The sequence below is a fragment of the Platichthys flesus genome, chromosome 8 (assembly GCF_949316205.1).
Source record: "Platichthys flesus chromosome 8, fPlaFle2.1, whole genome shotgun sequence".
NCBI classification, from domain to species: Eukaryota; Metazoa; Chordata; class Actinopteri; order Pleuronectiformes; family Pleuronectidae; genus Platichthys; species Platichthys flesus.
The window spans coordinates 11,549,406-11,571,079 of record NC_084952.1 but is presented as its reverse complement, the minus strand read 5'-3'; the positions used below and the strand labels follow the sequence as shown (position 1 = coordinate 11,571,079).

The 21,674-nt window shown below is 42.3% G+C and overlaps 6 protein-coding genes across 17 annotated transcripts in view; all 6 read right to left on the bottom strand.

Moving 5' to 3' along the window:
• Nucleotides 1–21,674, bottom strand: part of LOC133959191 (protocadherin gamma-C5-like) — a 224,321-nt gene that overhangs the window by 76,172 nt on the left and 126,475 nt on the right. The gene's annotated exons all lie outside the window — the stretch shown is intronic.
• On the bottom strand, nt 20–2,569 carry LOC133959127 (protocadherin gamma-A7-like). Its single transcript, XM_062394227.1, has 2 exons — nt 2,112–2,569; nt 20–824 (listed from the first exon to the last, which is right to left on the bottom strand). The coding sequence occupies exons 1-2, from the start codon at nt 2,438–2,440 to the stop codon at nt 20–22; spliced, it is 1,134 nt and encodes a 377-aa protein (XP_062250211.1). The 5' UTR covers nt 2,441–2,569.
• On the bottom strand, nt 4,024–10,643 carry LOC133959218 (protocadherin beta-16-like). The gene is made up of 2 exons (XM_062394338.1): nt 10,215–10,643; nt 4,024–6,183 (listed from the first exon to the last, which is right to left on the bottom strand). Exons 1-2 carry the CDS (start codon nt 10,470–10,472, stop codon nt 4,024–4,026), a joined length of 2,418 nt encoding a protein of 805 aa, XP_062250322.1. The 5' UTR covers nt 10,473–10,643.
• On the bottom strand, nt 11,056–13,660 carry LOC133959210 (protocadherin beta-16-like). The gene has a single exon (XM_062394331.1). It carries the CDS (start codon nt 13,590–13,592, stop codon nt 11,178–11,180), a length of 2,415 nt encoding a protein of 804 aa, XP_062250315.1. The 5' UTR covers nt 13,593–13,660; the 3' UTR covers nt 11,056–11,177.
• LOC133958898 (protocadherin beta-16-like) lies at nt 16,099–18,516 on the bottom strand. The gene has a single exon (XM_062393925.1). It carries the CDS (start codon nt 18,499–18,501, stop codon nt 16,099–16,101), a length of 2,403 nt encoding a protein of 800 aa, XP_062249909.1. The 5' UTR covers nt 18,502–18,516.
• On the bottom strand, nt 19,221–21,629 carry LOC133958920 (protocadherin beta-16-like). Its single transcript, XM_062393947.1, has one exon. It carries the CDS (start codon nt 21,612–21,614, stop codon nt 19,221–19,223), a length of 2,394 nt encoding a protein of 797 aa, XP_062249931.1. The 5' UTR covers nt 21,615–21,629.

Below are 21,674 nucleotides of genomic sequence, written 5' to 3'. Positions count from 1 at the left end.
AATACAAAAATGTGAGTATTCAGTATAAACTTTGCAGTCTAACCTCAAGAGGAGAGTCTGGTTCATCCAGGATGCTCTTTTCACTCTGTATCCGCTGCATCGTCCCTGTAGCACTGGGGTCCATTATCAGAACGTTCTGACCAGCTCCGCCGAACTTACAGTCACTCTTTCTGGAGTCATTCGTCCTGCACACCTCGTAATTGTACACGTGTTGGAGAGTCCCTGTCCCCAAAGTGTCTGAGTAACGTGGTGGATAATATGGAATCACAGGTAGGTTGGAGTGATACAGGACGCGAGACTGTCTCCACCTGTAGATTTTCACTGAGATAATAACCACTACACACGTGATGAAGAGGAAGGAAACTACAGCCAGAGCCAACACTAAGTAAAAAGTCAGGTTGTCGTTGTACTCCTTGTCGTGCGTAAAGTCAGTGAACTCCGACAGCACTTCCGGGAAGCTGTCCGCCACAGCCACGTTAACAACGACTGTAGCAGAACGAGAGGGCTGCCCGTTGTCCTCCACTATAACACTCAGTCTTTGTTTCACTGCGTCTTTATCAGTGACTTGGCGGATAGTTCTTATTTCTCCATTCTGTGAGCCCACTTCAAACAGCGCCCTGTCTGTGGCTTTCTGCAGTTTATAGGAGAGCCAGGCATTCTGTCCAGAGTCCACATCCACAGCCACCACTTTAGTGACCAGATAGCCCACATCTGCTGAACGAGGCACCATTTCAGCCACCAGAGAGCCACCAGTCTGGACTGGGTACAGAACCTGAGGGGGGTTGTCGTTCTGGTCCTGGATCAGTATTTTCACAGTCACGTTACTACTGAGTGGAGGAGAGCCTCCATCCTGAGCTTTGACTCGGAAGTGAAAATCTTTGATCTGCTCGTAGTCAAAAGAGCGCACTGCATGGATGACTCCACTATCAGCACTAACGGACACATACGAGGAGACTGGCACTCCGTTAACAGAGGAGTCCTCCAGTATGTAAGAAACACGGGCATTCTGGTTCCAGTCAGCGTCTCTGGCTTTCACTGTGAATACAGAGAGACCTGGTGTGTTGTTTTCTACAATGTAGGCCTCATATGAGCTCCTCTCAAAGACAGGTGCGTTGTCATTTACGTCAGAGATCTGTAAAGTGAGAGTGACGCTGTTGGAGAGGGAGGGCACGCCCTCATCAGAGCAGGTCACTGTGATATTATACTCAGAGGATCTCTCTCTGTCTAAATCACTGTCTGTCACTAAGCTATAGAAATTATTTGATGTCGACATTATGGTCAATGGAGTGTTATCGTTGATAAAACAGTTAACTTTACCGTTTTCGTTTGAATCCGGGTCTTGAACGTTCATCATCGCTACAACAGTTTTCAGTTTAGAGTGTTCAGATATCACATTTGACTTCGACATTATATTAATATTCGGTTTGTTGTCGTTCATATCCACTACTTCAACAATGACTTTACATGAATCTGTTAGTCCACCATCATCACTTGCACGTATGTTAATATGGTAATTCCGCGCAGTCTCATAATCGATATTTCCAATCAACCTAATTTCACCACTGTCTTCGTTTATCTGAAACAATGCATGAGCTTGATTTAAACTGTTGGTGATTGAATATTTTATCCGACCATTTGTTCCGTGATCTGCATCTGTTGCAGTCACGCTGGTGACAGCTGTCCCTTCGGGGGCATTTTCAAAAACAGTGGCTGTGTAGGTGGATTGTGAAAAGACAGGTGCATTATCATTAGCATCTAACACTGTGATGAAAATGCGAATTGTTCCCGACATCTGCGGGTCTCCTCCATCAAAGGCTGTTAAAACCAAAGACACCAGCTCCTCCTTTTCTCTGTCGAGAGGCTTCTGTAAAATCATTTCTGTCTTTTCTGTTCCGTCACCATGACTGTCCCGTTTAAGAACAAAATTATCCGTAGGCTTAAGCTCGTATTTCTGAAGACCATTTTTGCCGACATCAAAATCTATTGCTCTGTCTAAAACAAATTTAGAACCAATAATAGCAGATTCGCTGATCTTGAAACTGACTTCGTTTTTTTCAAATGTGGGCGGATTATCATTTATGTCTGTTATTTCGACAGTGACGCTGTAGAACTCCATCGGGTTCTCTAAAATAATCTGAAAATGTAAAGCACAGGGCGTCGTTTGTCTGCAAATCGCTTCTCTGTCGATTCTGTCTTTGACAAGGAGGACTCCTCGTTCCTTATTCAGCTGGATGTACCCCGCACTGTCTCCCGTATAAACACGAGCTTTACCCGATTTCAGTCGTTTTACATCTAAACCCAAATCCTGAGCTATATTACCGACTAAAGAGCCACTCGGCATTTCTTCAGGTATGGAATAGCTGACCTGGCCGAGTCCTGAACTGACATGAAGGACCAGGAAAAACCACAGTACTTGCCCACTCATTGTTCTGCTCGACATTTGTCCTCGCGCAATTTACTACGATGAATTATGTCCCAAAAAGGCAGAAAATGTATAGTCCATTAGAAATCCAGAAGTCAATCAATAGTAATCCACATCGGTTAAAAAAGAGCCACTGCACTGTTGTCCTTTATAGTGTGCGTCGACGTTATAGCCCTGCCTTTCTTTCTCTGTCTGATATCATGGTGATGGGGGACGTTTCTCTTTAAATCTGCTAGAAAACATCAACACGCTGGCCAACAGCGGCCCTAAGAGTACACTGTAATGAACTACAGACAAATCCTGGGCAAAAAATAAAAACTCTGTAATGGAGAGGATATCTTTGTATATGTTCCAGGAGAGAGGAATCTAATAGCCAGAATTAAACACCTAAGATGTAATATTCATATGACTCAAGCGATATAGGATAATCGATAATATGCGATAAAACGTTAAACACACACAATATCTTTCACCAATGATTGAGGGTCAAACATTTTCATGATATAGAGTATGAATGAATTAACTGCATGTACTGTTTGCATGAATGTTTATTTGCATGTATAGCTGAGTGTGTTTAGATGTATGGATGTATCGATATATAGATTTGTAGATTATGTATATATGGAAAGATAGATAGATAGATAGATAGATAGATAGATAGATAGATAGATAGATAGATAGATAGATAGATAGATAGATAGATAGATAGATAGATAGATAGATAGATAGATAGATAGATAGATAGATAGATAGATAGATAGATAGATAGATAGATAGATAGATAGATAGATAGATAGATAGATAGATAGATAGATAGATAGATAGATAGATAGATGAATATATATTTACATTGATAGACAGACAGACAGAAAGACAGACAGACAGACAGACAGACAGACAGACAGACAGACAGACAGACAGACAGACAGACAGACAGACAGACAGACAGACAGACAGACAGACAGACAGACAGATAGACAGATAGACAGATAGACAGATAGACAGATAGATAGATAGATAGATAGATAGATAGATAGATAGATAGATAGATAGATAGATAGATAGATAGATAGATAGATAGATAGACAGACAGACAGACAGACAGACAGACAGACAGATAGATAGATAGATAGATAGATAGATGAATATATATTTACATTGATAGATAGATAGATAGACAGATAGACAGATAGACAGATAGATAGATAGATAGATAGATAGATAGATAGATAGATAGATAGATAGATAGATAGATAGATAGATAGATAGATAGATAGATAGACAAAAGAAAGGCTAAGGGTTGTATTACATAAACAGATAGTGGGTTAACCATAAAATATTAGGTCATCAGTATTCAACAAAGTTAATATGAAGTTACAATCATTCCAACACTATATCAAGAAAATGGTGGGCAAACACCAAACGCACTGCATTTAAAAACACATATGATTGCAAACACACGTGGCTATGGAAAAATAGGAAAAGCTTAGATGGAATAACAATGTCTCTGTCCATGGTGCTGACTGCGTTCAGCGCCCTGTATGTGATAATAGTAAATACAAAACAGATGCAAACACGTTTAAGTTACAGTAGAGCCCTATTTAACTAACCTCTAGAGGAGAGTCTGGTTCGTCAAGGATGCTCTTTTCACTCTGTATCCGCTGCATCGTCCCTGTAGAACTGGGGTCCATTATCAGAACGTTCTGACTACCAGCTCCGCCGAACTTGCAGACACTCTTTCTGGAGTCATTCGTCCTGCACACCTCATAATTGTACACGTGTTGGAGAGTCCCTGTCCCCAAAGTGTCCGAGTAACGTGGTGGATAATATGGAATCACAGGGAGGTTGGAGTGATACAGGATGCGAGACTGTCTCCACCTGTAGATTTTCACTGAGATAATAACCACTACACACGTGATGAAGAGAAAGGAAACTACAGCCAGAGCCAACACTAAGTAAAAAGTCAGGTTGTCGTTGTACTCCTTGTCGTGCGTAAAGTCAGTGAACTCCGACAGCACTTCCGGGAAGCTGTCCGCCACCGCCACGTTAACAACGACTGTAGCTGAACGAGAGGGCTGCCCGTTGTCCTCCACTATAACACTCAGTCTTTGTTTCACTGCGTCTTTATCAGTGACTTGGCGGATAGTTCTTATTTCTCCATTCTGTGAGCCCACTTCAAACAACGCCCTGTCTGTGGCTTTCTGCAGTTTATAGTAGAGCCAGGCGTTCTGTCCAGAGTCCACATCAACAGCCACCACTTTAGTGACCAGATAGCCCACATCTGCTGAACGAGGCACCATTTCAGCCACCAGAGAGCCACCAGTCTGGACTGGGTACAGAACCTGAGGGGGGTTGTCGTTCTGGTCCTGGATCAGTATTTTCACAGTCACGTTACTACTGAGTGGAGGAGAGCCTCCATCCTGAGCTTTGACTCGGAAGTGAAAATCTTTGATCTGCTCGTAGTCAAAAGAGCGCACTGCATGGATGACTCCACTGTCAGCACTAACTGACACATACGAGGAGACTGGCACTCCGTTAACAGAGGAGTCCTCCAGTATGTAAGAAACATGGGCATTCTGGTTCCAGTCAGCGTCTCTGGCTTTCACTGTGAATACAGAGAGACCTGGTATGTTGTTTTCTACAATGTAGGCCTCATATGAGCTCCTCTCAAAGACAGGCGCGTTGTCATTCACGTCAGAGATCTGTAAAGTGAGAGTGACGCTGCTGGAGAGGGAGGGCAAGCCGTCATCAAAGCAGGTCACTGTGATATTATATCGGGAAGCGAGCTCTCTGTCTAACGCGACCTCTGTAATCAAGGTATAAAATCCGTTTAGTGTTGTTTGTATTTTGAAAGGAATGTTATTGTCTATGTTACACTGCACTTTTCCATTATTCTCCGAATCTGGATCACTTATGCTCAACATTGCAATTACAGTGTTTGGAGGCGAGTCCTCATGAACAGATTCAGATTGAGAAACAATGCTTATGTGAGGACTATTGTCATTTATATCAATAACGTCAACTATCACCTTCGTGGAATCAGAGAGTCCCCCGTTGTCTGTAACCTCAATATCGATCTGATAAACATTGGCTTTTTCATAATTTATTTCACCAATTAGGACAATTTCACCACTTTTCGAGTCAATCTTAAATAATTCATATAAAAGCCGTTTACTGGGAGATATCAGATATGATAATTCTCCGTTGGAGCCAATATCTCTATCAGAGGCACTGACAGTCGTTACGCTGGTGCCTTTTGGAGAATTCTCGAGTATTTTTGCTCTGTACAGCGGTTTAGCGAATGTGGGTGCGTTGTCGTTCACATCCAACACATTGATAAATATCTGCATTGTCCCTGACATCTGCGGCTCCCCTCCATCTATTGCTGTGAGTAACAACGAAATGCGATTCTGCTTTTCTCGATCCAGAGGCTTCTGCAGCACCATCTCTGCCTTTTTACTCCCGTCTGCCTGGTTTTCTAGTTTCAATGCAAAGTTATCTGTTGGAGTGAGTGCGTATTGTTGTAAGCCATTAATACCGATGTCGGCATCAATAGCTTTCTCTAATACAAATTTCGATCCTATAACGGCTGATTCGCTAATTTCAAAGCGTTTTTCTGCGTTTGTAAAACTAGGAGTATTGTCGTTTATATCTGTAATCTCCACAGTAACACGGAACAACTCCATTGGATTTTCCAGAATTAACTGGAAATGTAAAGCACAAGGCGTCGTCTCTCCACATAAAGTCTCTCTGTCTATCCTCTCTTGCAAGGGAGTAGGTTTGATTTGGACATTGGTGGGGTCCGTGGGATATGAAAGTGCTTCCTAAAGTTGATAGGTTTTTTTTGTATTCGCAATGATAATTGAAAAAAAAAATCAATAAATCGGCTTAATTAACATGTTTATAATGCATATCTGAATATCAAAAGAGAATATGCATTCTGTAATGTTATAGGTTAAAGCAACTAATGAAAGAAAATGAGTCAACTTAGAAGAGTTTTCAACTTTACTCTGGTGCAACTGTAAACAACATCAACAACATTGTAAATAAATATTTTTGAAATAATACAACAACAGGTGTATCACTAAATGTACAGGTTAGTATAATTTCCTGCTGGGCATTTCTTCCTCCAGTGCCCATGAGCCAGCTGCAGGGTCATCAGCCAGGAATCACTAATACTAACATATACACAGATTAGTGTCCATTGTGCTCTTCCTATTTGAAAGAACCAAACACATGCCTACGTCTTTCTGTAACAGAAATGAACTGCTGATAGATTTCTTTAAGGTCAATGTTGTCCAGTGTCTCCTGATGGACATGGCACACTGCAAGATTGTTCAATCTGACTTGAGTCATGGTGGTTCTCAGCCATGTTTTAAGCCTCCTGAGAGCACTGAAACTTCTTTCAGCCTCAGCTGATGCAACTGGTATAACTAAAAGCAGCCTGATAAGGGACTCAACCTGATCAAACAGACCTCTCACTTCAACTGTCAATCCTCTCATTATTTCTGCCACTTCAACACTAGATTTGACAGTGTATTTGGACCTAAACATGGCTAGTTGGACCTTTAGTATGTCCCTGTTCAGCTCTGGGTACTGATCTACAATGTCATTCACTTCTCCAGTAAGGAGAGTTTCCTCCAGCTTTTGCAAGACATTTAGATCTGGTTGGTTGAACCTCTCCTCAAACTGAATGTGCACACTATCAAGCATTTTATAGAACTCTGTTCTATAATGCTCCTCTGCTGACTTGGGGATGTGCTGGCTTGCTTCACTCGTGAATCGTTTTGGTGGCTTTCTTTGGTGAGGAATCTGAATGGGCTCAATCCCAAGGGAGTCAACCATAGCCACTGCTTTCTCAAAAACCTCATGAAAGCTCTCCTTATTTCTTTTGGCATGTACAGTAGATTTCACACACTGTATGGCACTTCTCATACCTGCAACAGTTTCAGTCCTTTTTTGAAGGGATGTGTTCAGACACTCCAGCTCCTCTATCACTTCTAATGCCAGACAAAGACCAAGTACCGTTTTCCCTTTCTCAAACCTCTCACGCAGACCATTTGCTCTCATGCCTGTGTTTGACCCACTTGATGCCATCTCCTCCAAGCTAGACAAAACACGTTCATACTGAGACAGCACCGCTCTGATAGCTTTGCCCCGCACTGTCCACCTGGTTGGACAAAGTGGTCTGAGTGATTTTAATGGTACCTCTGAACTTATGGCTTTGGAAAATATGTTCTTGAATTTTCCTGATTGCTTGTTTAATGTGCCAAGCTCATGCACCCACTGTAAGGAATCATTGATCAAGGGACTGGCTCTGCATGCAGACTGCGTAATCAGGTTAAGACAGTGTGCCCCACAATGCACATACAACGCTAACGGTTGCTGTCTCTTCAGTTCTGCTTGTGCTCCAGAATATTTGCCTGACATATTAGCAGCACCATCATATGTCTGGCCTCTTAAGCCAGAAATGGGAATATTGAGCCTCAAGAGGACATCCTCAGCCATTCTTGCAATCTCCACTCCAGTAGTACCAGGGACCTCATACAAACCAATGAAAACCTCCCGTGGTACCAGGTCATGGTCCACATATCTAAAACAAATAGCCTCTTGTTCTGTTCCTGTGACATCTTGTGTGCCATCAATGATGAGTGAATACTGCAAAACTGGTAGCATCTGGATGGATTGTGCAATACTCCTGACAATACAGTTTCCTAGCATCTGCAAAACCTCGTTTTGCACTTGAGGAGAGGTATAGTCATGACAGCGAGCTAACCAAGTACTGAGACGTACATCATCCCTGGCTTTAAATTTCAGAAGTTGAAATAGATTGCCATCTTTTGTCTCATGGCCTCGCAGTGCTATGCCCTGCCTGGCAAGGTACTGTATTGATCCTACAATATTTTGTAGGCAGTACCTAGCATCCTCTTGTTGCTGTGCCCATGCACTTGAGAGCTGCGAATCTATTGGGCTTCCCTCTTGAGCACTAACTGTCATGGCATGATGGTGGGATTTGGTATTTTGATGCCGCTGAAAACTGGCAAGTGCATTCTTCCAATTATTAAATCCCTTTGACGAAAAGGCAGGGTCTACCTTTTTATATAGTGTGCTTTTCTTTATAGTGTATGTTTTCACACAGTGAAAACAGAGAACCCCTTTGATGGAGGGGCTATAGTGCAGCCATGGATACTGCTTGAACCAACTCTCTTGAAAATGGAGGAGCTTGTGTGGCAGCTGTTGAACTGGAATGTAATTTGGGTGAGGTTGGTTTGGTTTGTCCAGAATATCTTCTTGAATGCTGACACTCTCCCTGACCCTATCCTTGGCACTCTCCCTGCTGCTCTCTCCATTTGGATCAGTTTCCTAAGAAATCATAGTATACATTTGACCACGCTGTAGCAACTACTGCAAACACACTATTAATATAGGCCTATTGTTATTCAGGTCATAATCAGACTATTATTTGACACAATGCTGAATCTCATGACTAACATATTAATCATTATTGAACCTCACCTGTGATTTTCCAGCCTCTCTTCCATCTCCTCCAGCCTCTCCTTCTCTAGCCTCTCCTTCATCTTCTACAGCATCTCCTCCTCTGTCTCCTTCTCTATCCTCTCCTCCAGTCTCTCCTTCTCTATCCTCTCCTCCAGTCTCTCCTTCTCTATCCTCTCCTCCTCTATCTCCTCCAGTCTCTCCTCCTCTATCTCCTCCAGTCTCTCCACTGTCTGTCACCTGACAGAAGTATGTTGATGCATGACATATGAACAGATATATTAGGGTACATACATGGGTAGACAAAATGTTCACACAATTATTATGTTTTATTCCCCCAAAATATATATGTATAAAATCACATGAGCATCTGCAATGTGCTTGTTGTTACTGTAAATGAGAGGGAAACCTTGAAGGAAAATAAAGGTTATAAAATTTAATTAATGTTTATTTATCCGACACAAATAAAACATGAAAATAATGATAGGCCTATACCTTAAAATGCGGATCTCTTTGGCATTATAGCCAATGCTGACTAATAATCAATATCAGTATTGTTATGGCTCTAAAATATATTGTGGCAAGACAAGGAAAGGCAGAGACGCAGGTTCTGTTTACTGTCGTTTATTCAGTAGCAAGTAAGAACTAGCACATGTTCCCCATACGGGACGTATATATAGCTACTGCCTCTAACATTACCCATCAACCCACTGGGTGAGAGGACACACCCATGAGTGCACGCCACAATATAAACTTTTAATTAACTTACACGTTGACTTCTAAAGAAGTCTCTTATGTCCAGTTTTCGTTTCTTCGACATCCTACACACACACACACACGCACACATGCACGCACAGCGCGCGCACGCACAAGCATAAAACACACACAAATATAAGTGTTACTGCAAATTACATCACTGATATTAAAATCCGTCTCGCTGACGTGACCGAAGGCAGAACTTACACTCGCAGATGCAGATATTAGCTATGCACTGAGGCGTCCTGTTGCTCCTCCTGTCTGGGACTAGCAAGTTGCCGGTAGCTTTTTTTTTTTTTTAACAAGCAGATGGAGTGACAGCGGGGACGGCCAATCAGGTTGAATATAGGTTTGCTACAGCCAATCAAAGCGCGATAGTTGTTTAGAGGCGGGACTTCTATCAGAGACTGATTTTTAACCCTTTGTGTACTATAATTATTGCCTAAACAATACGGACAGCGGGTGTATTATTGGTAGTGACTACACAGTAGAGGCTGGATTTTGGTAGGGTCGGGACCCTACCGTCCCTATATAATCCTACGCCCTTGCTCTCTTGTATAAGGAGGACTCCCCGTTCTCTATTCAGCCCAATGTACTGTGCACCGCCGCCCGTATACACCCGAGCTTTGCCTGATTTTAACCGTTTAAGATCTAAACCTAAATCGTGTGCTATGTTACCGACCACAGAGCCTTTGGCCATTTCTTCGGGGATGGAGTAGCTGACCTGCCCGACCACGTAGCTGAGACAGAGCACCGAGAGAAACAACAGTACTTGCCGTCTCATTGTTCTTTCCGACATCGATTCGTTTCCTGTATCATTAAACGAAAAACGTCTCCGTTGCAGTCGATGTGAAGTTAGTGGACAAAAAGAGTAATACGTCCAAAATCCAGCTATGCAAAGCTCAGCAATGTGTCCGGTAAAACCTTTGTCAGGGATTTTTATCAGCGCAGACTGTTCACTCTGCCTATCTCTGATAGTGCTCAACGTATCGACTCGAAGAGGCAGGACACTGACAAAAATAACAAGTAGTTATACAGCAACTCGTTTGCCAACAGCGACCCTTTGAGTTGACCTAGCAAATTACATGTGATATGAATAAATAAAGTCCAAAGTTACACTGTCAAAAGATATAGAGAAAAAACGGAGTAAATGGAGCTCTTGAATAACTACTTAATATTCTCAAATAAATACTTTGAGTGTCACACTTGATCAGTGTTTTTTATATCATATTGAAGTGCTGTAATCAGAAAATAGTTGTTTTATGTAACTGAAGAACTTTGGTAACATAATATCTACAAACAAATGAAGCCAAGACCAAAGATACAAGGACAAAGTATTCACTGGTGTTGAGTGTCGCTCTCCATGGTGCTGAACAAGAATGGTGGGGCTTTACAGAGAACCTGATATATCTATATAAATGTGTCTCCCACTGAAAACTCCTGACTATAAGCATAATGCATTAATACCTGTACATTTTAAATATGAATAGAACATGTATGAATGTTAAAGTTTTCTAACCTCCAAAGGAGAGTCTGGTTCATCCAGGATGCTCTTTTCACTCCGTATCCGCTGCATCGTCCCTGTAGAACTGGGGTCCATTATCAGCACGTTCTGACTACCAGCTCCGCCGAACTTACAGTCACTCTTTCTGGAGTCATTTGTCCTGCACACTTCGTAATTGTACACGTGTTGGAGAGTCCCTGTCCCCAAAGTGTCTGAGTAACGTGATGGATAATATGGAATCACAGGGAGATTGGATTGATACAGGACGCGAGACTGTCTCCATCTGTAGATTTTCACTGAGATAATAACCACTACACACGTGATGAAGAGGAAGGAAACTACAGCCAGAGCCAACACTAAGTAAAAAGTCAGGTTGTCGTTGTACTCCTTGTCGTGCGTAAAGTCAGTGAACTCCGACAGCACTTCCGGGAAGCTGTCCGCCACCGCCACGTTAACAACGACTGTAGCTGAACGAGAGGGCTGCCCGTTGTCCTCCACTATAACACTCAGTCTTTGTTTCACTGCGTCTTTATCAGTGACTTGGCGGATAGTTCTTATTTCTCCATTCTGTGAGCCCACTTCAAACAGCGCCCTGTCTGTGGCTTTCTGCAGTTTATAGGAGAGCCAGGCGTTCTGTCCAGAGTCCACATCAACAGCCACCACTTTAGTGACCAGATAGCCCACATCTGCTGAACGAGGCACCATTTCAGCCACCAGAGAGCCACCAGTCTGGACTGGGTACAGAACCTGAGGGGGGTTGTCGTTCTGGTCCTGGATCAGTATTTTCACAGTCACGTTACTACTGAGTGGAGGAGAGCCTCCATCCTGAGCTTTGACTCGGAAGTGAAAATCTTTGATCTGCTCGTAGTCAAAAGAGCGCACTGCATGGATGACTCCACTATCAGCACTAACAGACACATACGAGGAGACTGGCACTCCGTTAACAGATGAGTCCTCCAGTATGTAGGAAACACGGGCATTCTGGTTCCAGTCAGCATCTCTGGCTTTCACTGTGAATACAGAGAGACCTGGTGTGTTGTTTTCTACAATGTAGGCCTCATATGAGCTCCTCTCAAAGACAGGCGCGTTGTCATTCACGTCAGAGATCTGTAAGGTGAGAGTGACGCTGCTGGAGAGGGAGGGCACGCCCTCATCAGAGCAGCTCACTGTGATATTATACTCAAAGGATCTTTCTCGGTCTAATTCACTGTCTGTCACAAGGCTAAAGAATTTTTTCGACGTTGTTTTCATCAGAAATGGCATGTGCTCTTCGATATTGCATGAGACTTTTCCATTTTCTCCAGAGTCAGGATCTTGAACATTAAATATAGTTACTACAGTTCCTGGCCTGGTATTTTCTGATATCGAATTCGTCTTAGACATTACATTAATTGAGGGGTGGTTGTCGTTCGTATCTGTCACGTCAACAATAATCTTACATGAATCTGTTAGTCCTCCATCATCACTAGCTTGTACGTGTATTTCATAGTGCTGTGCTTTTTCGTAGTCCAGGCTTCCGGCTAAAGCTACAACACCACTATCTTCGTCAATATTAAACATGACAGGACCATCACCTAACGTGTTTGTTATCGAATAAGACACTTTTCCATTTGAACCCTCGTCTGCATCTACAGCACTAACTGTACTCAAGACAGTACCCTTTGGAGCAGTCTCCACAACGTTTGCCTGATATATTTCCTGCGTAAAAACTGGGGCATTGTCATTGGCGTCTAGCACTGAAATTTCTATTCGCATTGTTCCCGACAGCTGAGGACCACCCCCATCAGTAGCTGTGAGCGTCAAAGAGAGATGCTCCTGCGCTTCTCTATCTAGTTGTTTTTTCAAAATCATTTCCACTATTTTACTACCATCCTGCTGATTGTGAAGCTTTAGTTGAAAATTGTCTGAGGGTTTTAGCGAATAACCCTGCAATCCGTTAACACCCACATCTTGATCCATGGCTCTCTCGAGTACAAATTTCGCTCCAATAACCGCAGACTCACTGATCCTGAATTTCATCTCCTCCTTTTTGAAGCTCGGTGCATTATCGTTTATATCATTAATTTCGACTGTAACAGAAAAGAATTCAATCGGGTCCTCCAGTGTAATTTGAAGATGTAAAGCGCAAGGTGTTGTCTGCCCGCAGAGCGCCTCCCTGTCGATCCTTTCCTTCACAAGCAGGGCTCCTCTGTCTTTATTCAGCTCGATGTATTCTGCATTGTCCTCCGTATAAATGCGAGCTTTGCCCGACTTCAGTCTTCTTACGTCCAACCCTAAATCCTGCGCTATGTTACCAATTAGAGAGCCCTTTGTCATCTCCTCCGGAACGGAGTAGGTGACCTGCCCGAACACTGAGCTGATGGAAAAGAGCGAAGCAAACAACAGTACTTGCCGTCTCATTGTTCTCGCCCACATTTTATCTTCGACGAGTGCTGGAGATGTAAAAGGTACTGTATTCCACAAAGCCTGAAATGTTCCTCAATCACAGAGCGTTTGAGAGGGCGATTGATAAAATCCGCGTATTTTTTCTGAATCCGAGAAAAACGACTCGCAACGCTGATAAGTCCGGGTTTCTGCAACGACTCCCGTGTGCTGTGTGCGACTCTGTCTCAGTGTCACGTCACAAAATGAAAGGAGAAGCTTCTGCGCTGGTCAACAGCGGCCCTGAGAGTCCAAAGACTTGCACTGCAGGAAACTGCAATGTGCAGTATAGGAAGCTCAGTATAAGCAAATAAAAAGGACTCACAGTCCTTATAAAACAAAAAGATCACACCACTCTGTTTGATTCCTGAGCAACGCTTCAATTTACACGGGGGGTTGTATAATCACTTTACTCAAGTAAAATGACAATTAAAAGCAAATTAATAAAAGATGTAGAAATAACTGGGTTAAGAGTGCAGTTGTTGTGGAAGCAATGTACTTTTTTTTATTCAAGTTATTTAGTAGAAAATAGAAGTATGTTCAGTGAATCAGAAACAGTTAAATCCTAAAAGGTTGTCTTGGAAATCTAGAATAATAAACAGTCATCCTTTAAACTAAGTCAGATATTTAACAAATTCACTTGAGTTGCAATTTTTTACATGAAAGTTCTGGTGGAAAAGGCGCGATCAGTGCTTGGTACCTTATGTTTATAAATCTCTAAATAATACATGTTTTGCTGTTATGATAAATTGAGCACGGGAGAGAAACATCGTTTAGACTTTAGAACATTATAAAAATGCATTTACTGCTGTTCAGCCACAACAAAACCTTTATCAAGCTGATAAGATATAGGCAATTGAACATGTTTGGCTGAGCTTGTTGTTGGGTAAACAGTTAAGCACTAGATAACTTATCACCATATGTACCCAAACATACACTTCTTTTTTTACATGATCCTCCTAAAATTTAAATTAAAAATATACTAATGACTTACCATTTGCCACTTGCTGTACACAGAGTTTGACTGTAAATCAAAGTGATTTCTTGTTCTACATCTTTAAGCTATTGTGTTTCCCTTCCACAGCTCTATCCCTTCAAACACGCACAAGCTTGTATAAAGATGGAGCAGGAATTCAGAGGAAGTGCCATATTATGTTTCTGTGACCCATACTGAACATACTTAACATCATCAGAGATAGGAGGACTGTAATCGCAGCAAATCCCAACATATGCATCTAATGACGTGGGTGTGTCCTGCCTCATGAACAATATGTTATCAACAACAGGTATATATTTCAAACAACAAAGACAGCAAGAGTTTAGCTTGAGACAATATGTTTTCGACCATGCAAGTACAGCAAGGCCAACCTTGTCCAAGGAAGTGTTCATGGTCCAAATAACAAGAAAACACAGCTCATTTTAGAGCACATAGCAGCCCCCGAATCCAGTCTTGAGCTACTAAATAGAATATTTCCTATATGCCAAGGGATTTTAGAAACACAACATTGCCAATAAATGTGATAAATGTTAGATTCACAAACATTGTGGAACATTATCTTCTGGAAAAAGACAATGTGGAGATGTGTTTTGGAGTGATGGACTGACTGGAAATAATTATTTATAGATTATCTTGGTGCTTTATCCCTCTATGGAAAGTGCTTTCCACTGCCCTGGTGCTGAATGTACAGTATATAGAGTGGAAATAGCTGATGAAGAAATCCAAAACATGAGCAGCTCAGCTAAAAATATATATCTGGTCAATTTTTTCAGATTACCTAAACTTTCATCTAAAGCAAATATGTGCACACAAGACATAAACCGAAAAATGACGTTACTTGAAAAGTTAACTATTTGTGGATGTGAGTAAGCAGGTTAACTGTAAATTCCGGAAATAGTATGTGTTAGCATAATCATAAACTCAGCGCCATTGTCTATCTAATAAAAGCCTAGTGTATTGTCAAAAGTAGAGATAGTAGATTAACAGACAATATGTTGCTTTTACCAACTCCAGTTGACTTGAAACTTTTACTGAACACAGTGGTTAGAGATTCCAGTTGCCCGACAGCTGAAGACAGCCTTAGCACTTAAATATTTATTACTATTTTTTACTCTATTGCAATAAAGCATAACAGGTAATTACAACATTGCTGATTTAAAACATATAAGGTTGAAATTCAGCGTGGCATATGCAACTTTAAATTAGTTTCCACATGAGTCCCTGTAGTTCTGAAGAAACTTATGACTTTCAAAGGTTGACGTTGTAAAGACAAGGATACACAGGGAAACACTGTAATGTTGCTATAAACAAACAATCAAACAGTATGTGAAGAGGTGGAAGGTGTAGCTTTAAAACGACAAAAGAAGATTGATGTAAGAGTGAAAATGACAACAGGAAGAAGTATAAGTCAATTGCATTGTAATAAGTTCCAAGATCCCCCAGTTTACGGTGCAAACAAATGAAACTAAACAACAATCTGTGCTGCTAATGCAACATTTTGTGTTAGTGCTTGAGACCAACCTCTAGAGGAGAGTCTGGTTCGTCCAGGATACTCTTTTCACTCTGTATCCGCTGCATCGTCCCTGTAGCACTGGGGTCCATTATCAGCACGTTCTGACTACCAGCTCCGCTGAACTTACAGTCACTCTTTCTGGAGTCATTTGTCCTGCACACTTCGTAATTGTACACGTGTTGGAGAGTCCCTGTCCCTAACGTGTCTGAGTAACGTGGTGGATAATATGGAATCACAGGGAGGTTGGAGTGATACAGGACGCGAGACTGTCTCCATCTGTAGATTTTCACTGAGATAATAACCACTACACACGTGATGAAGAGGAAAGAAACTACAGCCAGAGCCAACACTAAGTAAAAAGTCAGGTTGTCGTTGTACTCCTTGTCGTGCGTAAAGTCAGTGAACTCCGACAGCACTTCCGGGAAGCTGTCCGCCACCGCCACGTTAACAACGACTGTAGCTGAACGAGAGGGCTGCCCGTTGTCCTCCACTATAACACTCAGTCTTTGTTTCACTGCGTCTTTATCAGTGACTTGGCGGATAGTTCTTATTTCTCCATTCTGTGAGCCCACTTCAAACAGCGCCCTGTCTGTGGCTTTCTGCAGTTTATAGGAGAGCCAGGCATTCTGTCCAGAATCCACATCAACAGCCACCACTTTAGTGACCAGATAGCCCACATCTGCTGAACGAGGCACCATTTCAGCCACCAGAGAGCCACCAGTCTGGACTGGGTACAGAACCTGAGGTGGGTTGTCGTTCTGGTCCTGGATCAGTATTTTCACAGTCACGCTGCTACTGAGTGGAGGAGAGCCTCCATCCTGAGCTTTGACTCGGAAGTGAAAATCTTTGATCTGCTCGTAGTCAAAAGAGCGCACTGCATGGATGACTCCACTATCAGCACTCACGGACACATATGAGGAGACTGGCACTCCGTTAACAGAGGAGTCCTCCAGTATATAAGAAACACGGGCATTCTGGTTCCAGTCAGCGTCTCTGGCTTTCACTGTGAATACAGAGAGACCTGGTGTGTTGTTTTCTACAATGTAGGCCTCATATGAGCTCCTCTCAAAGACAGGCGCGTTGTCATTCACGTCAGAGATCTGTAAGGTGAGAGTGACGCTGCTGGAGAGGGAGGGCACGCCCTCATCAGAGCAGTTCACTGTGATATTATACTCAGAGGATCTCTCTCTGTCTAATTCACTGTCTGTCACTAAGCTATAGAAATTATTTGCTGATGTTTTCAAAATGAATGGTGCATTTTCTCCAATGAAACATCGAACATTTCCGTTTTCTCCAGAGTCTTTGTCTTCGATGTTTATCATTGTCACTGCTGTATTCAGTTTTGCATCCTCCGAAATCATATTTGATTTCGACAATATGTTAATCTCAGGTTTGTTGTCATTTACATCCTGTACATCAACGATTAATTTACAAGAATCTGTGAGTCCTCCTTCGTCACTAGCGAGTAAATTAATTTGATAGTTTCGGGATTCTTCGAAATCAATATTTCCAATTAAACTAATTTCACCGTTTTCAAGATTCACCAGAAATAATTTCCTAATATCATCTAATGTATTCGTCATAGAATATGTGACTTTAGCATTAGAATCTTGATCTGCATCTGTAGCCGTAACAGTGGCTACAACTGTTCCTTTTTGTGAATTCTCAGTAACTGTAGCTTTGTATGTGGAATGTGTAAAAACAGGGGCGTTATCATTAACGTCTAAAACTGTAATAACGATCATAATTGTTCCTGACATCTGCGGCTCTCCTCCATCTACAGCCGTTAACACGAGAGATATCTGCTCCTGTTTCTCTCTGTCTAAAGGTTTCTGTAGAATCATCTCGATGTTTTTATTTCCATCAGCGTTATTATGAACCTTCAGAGCAAAATTATCTGTTGGTTTTAATTCGTAATTTTTAATATCGTTTGTTCCTACGTCGAGATCCACAGCCCTTTCCAGCACAAATTTAGCCCCCGTGATCGCTGATTCGCTTATTTTAAATTTCATTTCATTCTTTTCAAAGGTTGGTGCATTATCATTTATATCTGTGATCTGGACTGTGACAGTGTAGAGTTCCATAGGATTCTCCAAAATAATCTGAAAATGCAAAGCGCACGGTGTCGTCTGTCTGCAGAGCGCCTCTCTGTCGATTCTCTCTTTGACGAGGAGGACTTCTCTTTCTCTGTTCAGCTCGATGTATTCTTCGCTGCCTCGGGTATAAATTCGAGCTTTACCAGATGCCAGACGCTTGGTTTGTAAACCTAAATCATGCGCTATATTGCCGACTAAAGATCCTTTGCCCATTTCCTCAGGAATACTGTAGCTGACCTGCCCGAGCACCGTGCCGACGGAGAGGAGAAACATGAACAGCAGTACTCGCCTCGTCATTGTTCTTGCCGAAATGCTTCCAAAAGGTTGAGTTTGTTTATATCCCAGAAAACTGACATAGAATCCAATATGAAACGTTACACCAGCGCAAATATAATCCACACAAGATAAAGAAGAACGAAAGATCGATTCGTTTATCAAATATTCTCCATGAGTCCAGTGTCCGTTCTTTCCCGTCTGACTCTTTCTTTATTATGTCGATGTTACATGGGAGGTGCTGTAACAACCTCAATGTCGGCCGTCGACACTGTGGTGAACAGCGGCCCTAAGAGTTCAAAATATTAAACTGCAGAACCCCATCACATACTACTTACTCTCTGTTGTTCAGTATATATCTGAATGTGAATGAAACTCAGTATGAACACAAACTTGATTTAAAAACATACCAACACTTCTGCAGATAACACTCAAAGATATGAGTTACCTGTTTTAAGTGGAAAAAAACTGTGGATTGTAGTTTTTGCATATTGGCTCATATACCAAACTGCAACTTATACAAGTTCTACTATTAAAATGTTATGAGATTCCTGTTTACATTGCGTTACGTCGAAAAGAGTCATCAGATGTATTTGACCCACAAAAGGTGCATTTAAAAAAAGGTAATTGATTGAACATTAAGTTAGGCTATAGATGAAAATATTGGAATACCAAGCAAAACGTTTACAATCAAGGGATCTCTGCTAAAAAAGCGATACAAAAGCACAAATACGAAAGACTATTTAACTAACCTCAAGAGGAGAGTCTGGTTCATCCAGGATGCTCTTTTCACTCTGTATCCGCTGCATCGTCCCTGTAGCACTGGGGTCCATTATCAGCACGTTCTGATTACCAGCTCCGCTGAACTTACAGTCACTCTTTCTGGAGTCAGTCGTCCTGCACACCTCGTAATTGTACACGTGTTGGAGAGTCCCTGTCCCCAAAGTGTCTGAGTAACGTGGTGGATAATATGGAATCACAGGGAGGTTGGAGTGATACAGCACGCGAGACTGTCTCCATCTGTAGATTTTCACAGATATAATAACCACTACGCACGTGATGAAGAGAAAGGAAACTACAGCCAGAGCCAGCACTAAGTAAAAAGTCAGGTTGTCGTTGTACTCCTTGTCGTGCGTAAAGTCAGTGAACTCCGACAGCACTTCCGGAAAGCTGTCCGCCACCGCCACGTTAACAACGACTGTAGCTGAACGAGAGGGCTGCCCGTTGTCCTCCACTATAACACTCAGTCTTTGTTTCACTGCATCTTTATCAGTGACTTGGCGGATAGTTCTTATTTCTCCATTCTGTGAGCCCACTTCAAACAGCGCCCTGTCTGTGGCTTTCTGCAGTTTATAGGAGAGCCAGGCATTCTGTCCAGAGTCCACATCAACAGCCACCACTTTAGTGACCAGATAGCCCACATCTGCTGAACGAGGCACCAGTTCAGCCACCAGAGAGCCACCAGTCTGGACTGGGTACAGAACCTGAGGGGGGTTGTCGTTCTGGTCCTGGATCAGTATTTTCACAGTCACGTTACTACTGAGTGGAGGAGAGCCTCCATCCTGAGCTTTGACTCGGAAGTGAAAATCTTTGATCTGCTCGTAGTCAAAAGAGCGCACTGCATGGATGACTCCACTATCAGCACTAACGGAAACATACGAGGAGACTGGCACTCCGTTAACAGAGGAGTCCTCCAGTATGTAAGAAACACGGGCATTCTGGTTCCAGTCAGCGTCTCTGGCTTTCACTGTGAATACAGAGAGACCTGGTGTGTTGTTTTCTACAATGTAGGCCTTATATAAGCTCCTCTCAAAGACAGGCGCGTTGTCATTCACGTCAGAGATCTGTAAGGTGAGAGTGACGCTGCTGGAGAGAGAGGGCACGCCCTCATCAGAGCAGCTCACTGTGATATTATACTCAGAGTATCTCTCTCTGTCTAATTCACTGTTTGTGACAATACTATAAAAACCATTGGATGCATTTTCAATGATTAGAGGTACATTCTCGCTAAGAAAACATTTAACCACTCCGTTATTATCCAAGTCAGCATCGTGCACATTCATCACAGCGACAACTGTTTGTATCCCAGAGTCTTCCGGTATTGACTGTGAAGTTGACATCAAATCTATTATTGGAACATTATCATTCACATCAATTATGTCAAATTGTATTTTGCAGGAGTCAGTGAGCCCACCTTGATCTCTTGCTTTAACATTTAGCTGATAATGTTTTGATGTTTCATAATCTACTTTTCCAATCAAACGTACCTCCCCACTTGCACCGTGTATTTCAAATAAATCCAGAATCCCCTCCGTGTTACTAGATAAGGAGTACGTTATTAAACCATTGGCGCCCTGATCTACGTCTCTCGCCGTTACAGTCATTAATGAAGTCCCCTTCGGGGTGTTTTCCATTAAATTCGCTTTATAGGTTGACTGCGTAAACACTGGCGCATTGTCATTCGCATCTAATACAGTTACGTGAATTTTCACTGTCCCTGACAGCTGAGGTTCACCTCCGTCGAAAGCGGTTAGTGTTAGAGTCAGATGCTCTTGTTTTTCACGATCAAGAGGTTTTTCCAAGACCATCTCGACCTCCTTTTCTCCATCTGCGTTTCCGTTGAGTTTTAAAACGAAGTTATCTGTTGGATTAAGGGAGTAGCTCTTGAGCCCATTTCCTCCAACATCAGTATCTAATGCTTTCTCTAATACGAATTTTGCCCCCCTGACAGCCGATTCACTTATCTCAAATAACATACTGTTCATTTTGAATATAGGAGCGTTGTCGTTTATATCTGTTATTTCGACTGTAACACGATAGAACTCGATGGGGTTTTCCAAAATAATTTGAAACTGTAAAGCGCACGGAGTCGTCTGTTTGCATAACGCCTCTCGGTCTGTTTTCTCCCGAATGAGAAGGAGGCCCCTTTCTTTATTCAGCTCGATATATTCGGCGCCGTTACTAACATGCAAGCGAGCTTTTCCGGTTTTCAGCCGTTTTAAATCCAAACCTAAATCTTGTGCGATGTTTCCGACCAGTGAGCCTTTCGACATTTCCTCGGGGATAGAATAGCTGACCTGCCCGTGCACGGAACAGAGAGAGAGCGTCGAGAGAAACAAAAGCACTTGCCGTCTCATTGTTCCGTTCAACTGAGCTATACCCTCACAACGAATCCGAAAATAATCCACAGAAAAGGC

Excerpts from the sequence above, each read along its gene's own strand:
- LOC133959127 (XM_062394227.1), bottom strand. The coding sequence starts at position 2,440 with ATGTCGAGCAGAACAATGAGTGGGCAAGTACTGTGGTTTTTCCTGGTC. Across the intron at positions 825-2,111 it reads ATTTTAGAGAACCCGATGGA|TAACGTGACTGTGAAAATAC; the intron begins GTTCTACAGCGT and ends TCCACTCAGTAG.
- LOC133959218 (XM_062394338.1), bottom strand. The coding sequence starts at position 10,472 with ATGTCGGAAAGAACAATGAGACGGCAAGTACTGTTGTTTCTCTCGGTG. Across the intron at positions 6,184-10,214 it reads TTATACAAGAGAGCAAGGGC|AGGATAGACAGAGAGACTTT; the intron begins GTAGGATTATAT and ends CCCTTGCAAGAG.
- LOC133959210 (XM_062394331.1), bottom strand. The coding sequence starts at position 13,592 with ATGTGGGCGAGAACAATGAGACGGCAAGTACTGTTGTTTGCTTCGCTC.
- LOC133958898 (XM_062393925.1), bottom strand. The coding sequence starts at position 18,501 with ATGACGAGGCGAGTACTGCTGTTCATGTTTCTCCTCTCCGTCGGCACG.
- LOC133958920 (XM_062393947.1), bottom strand. The coding sequence starts at position 21,614 with ATGAGACGGCAAGTGCTTTTGTTTCTCTCGACGCTCTCTCTCTGTTCC.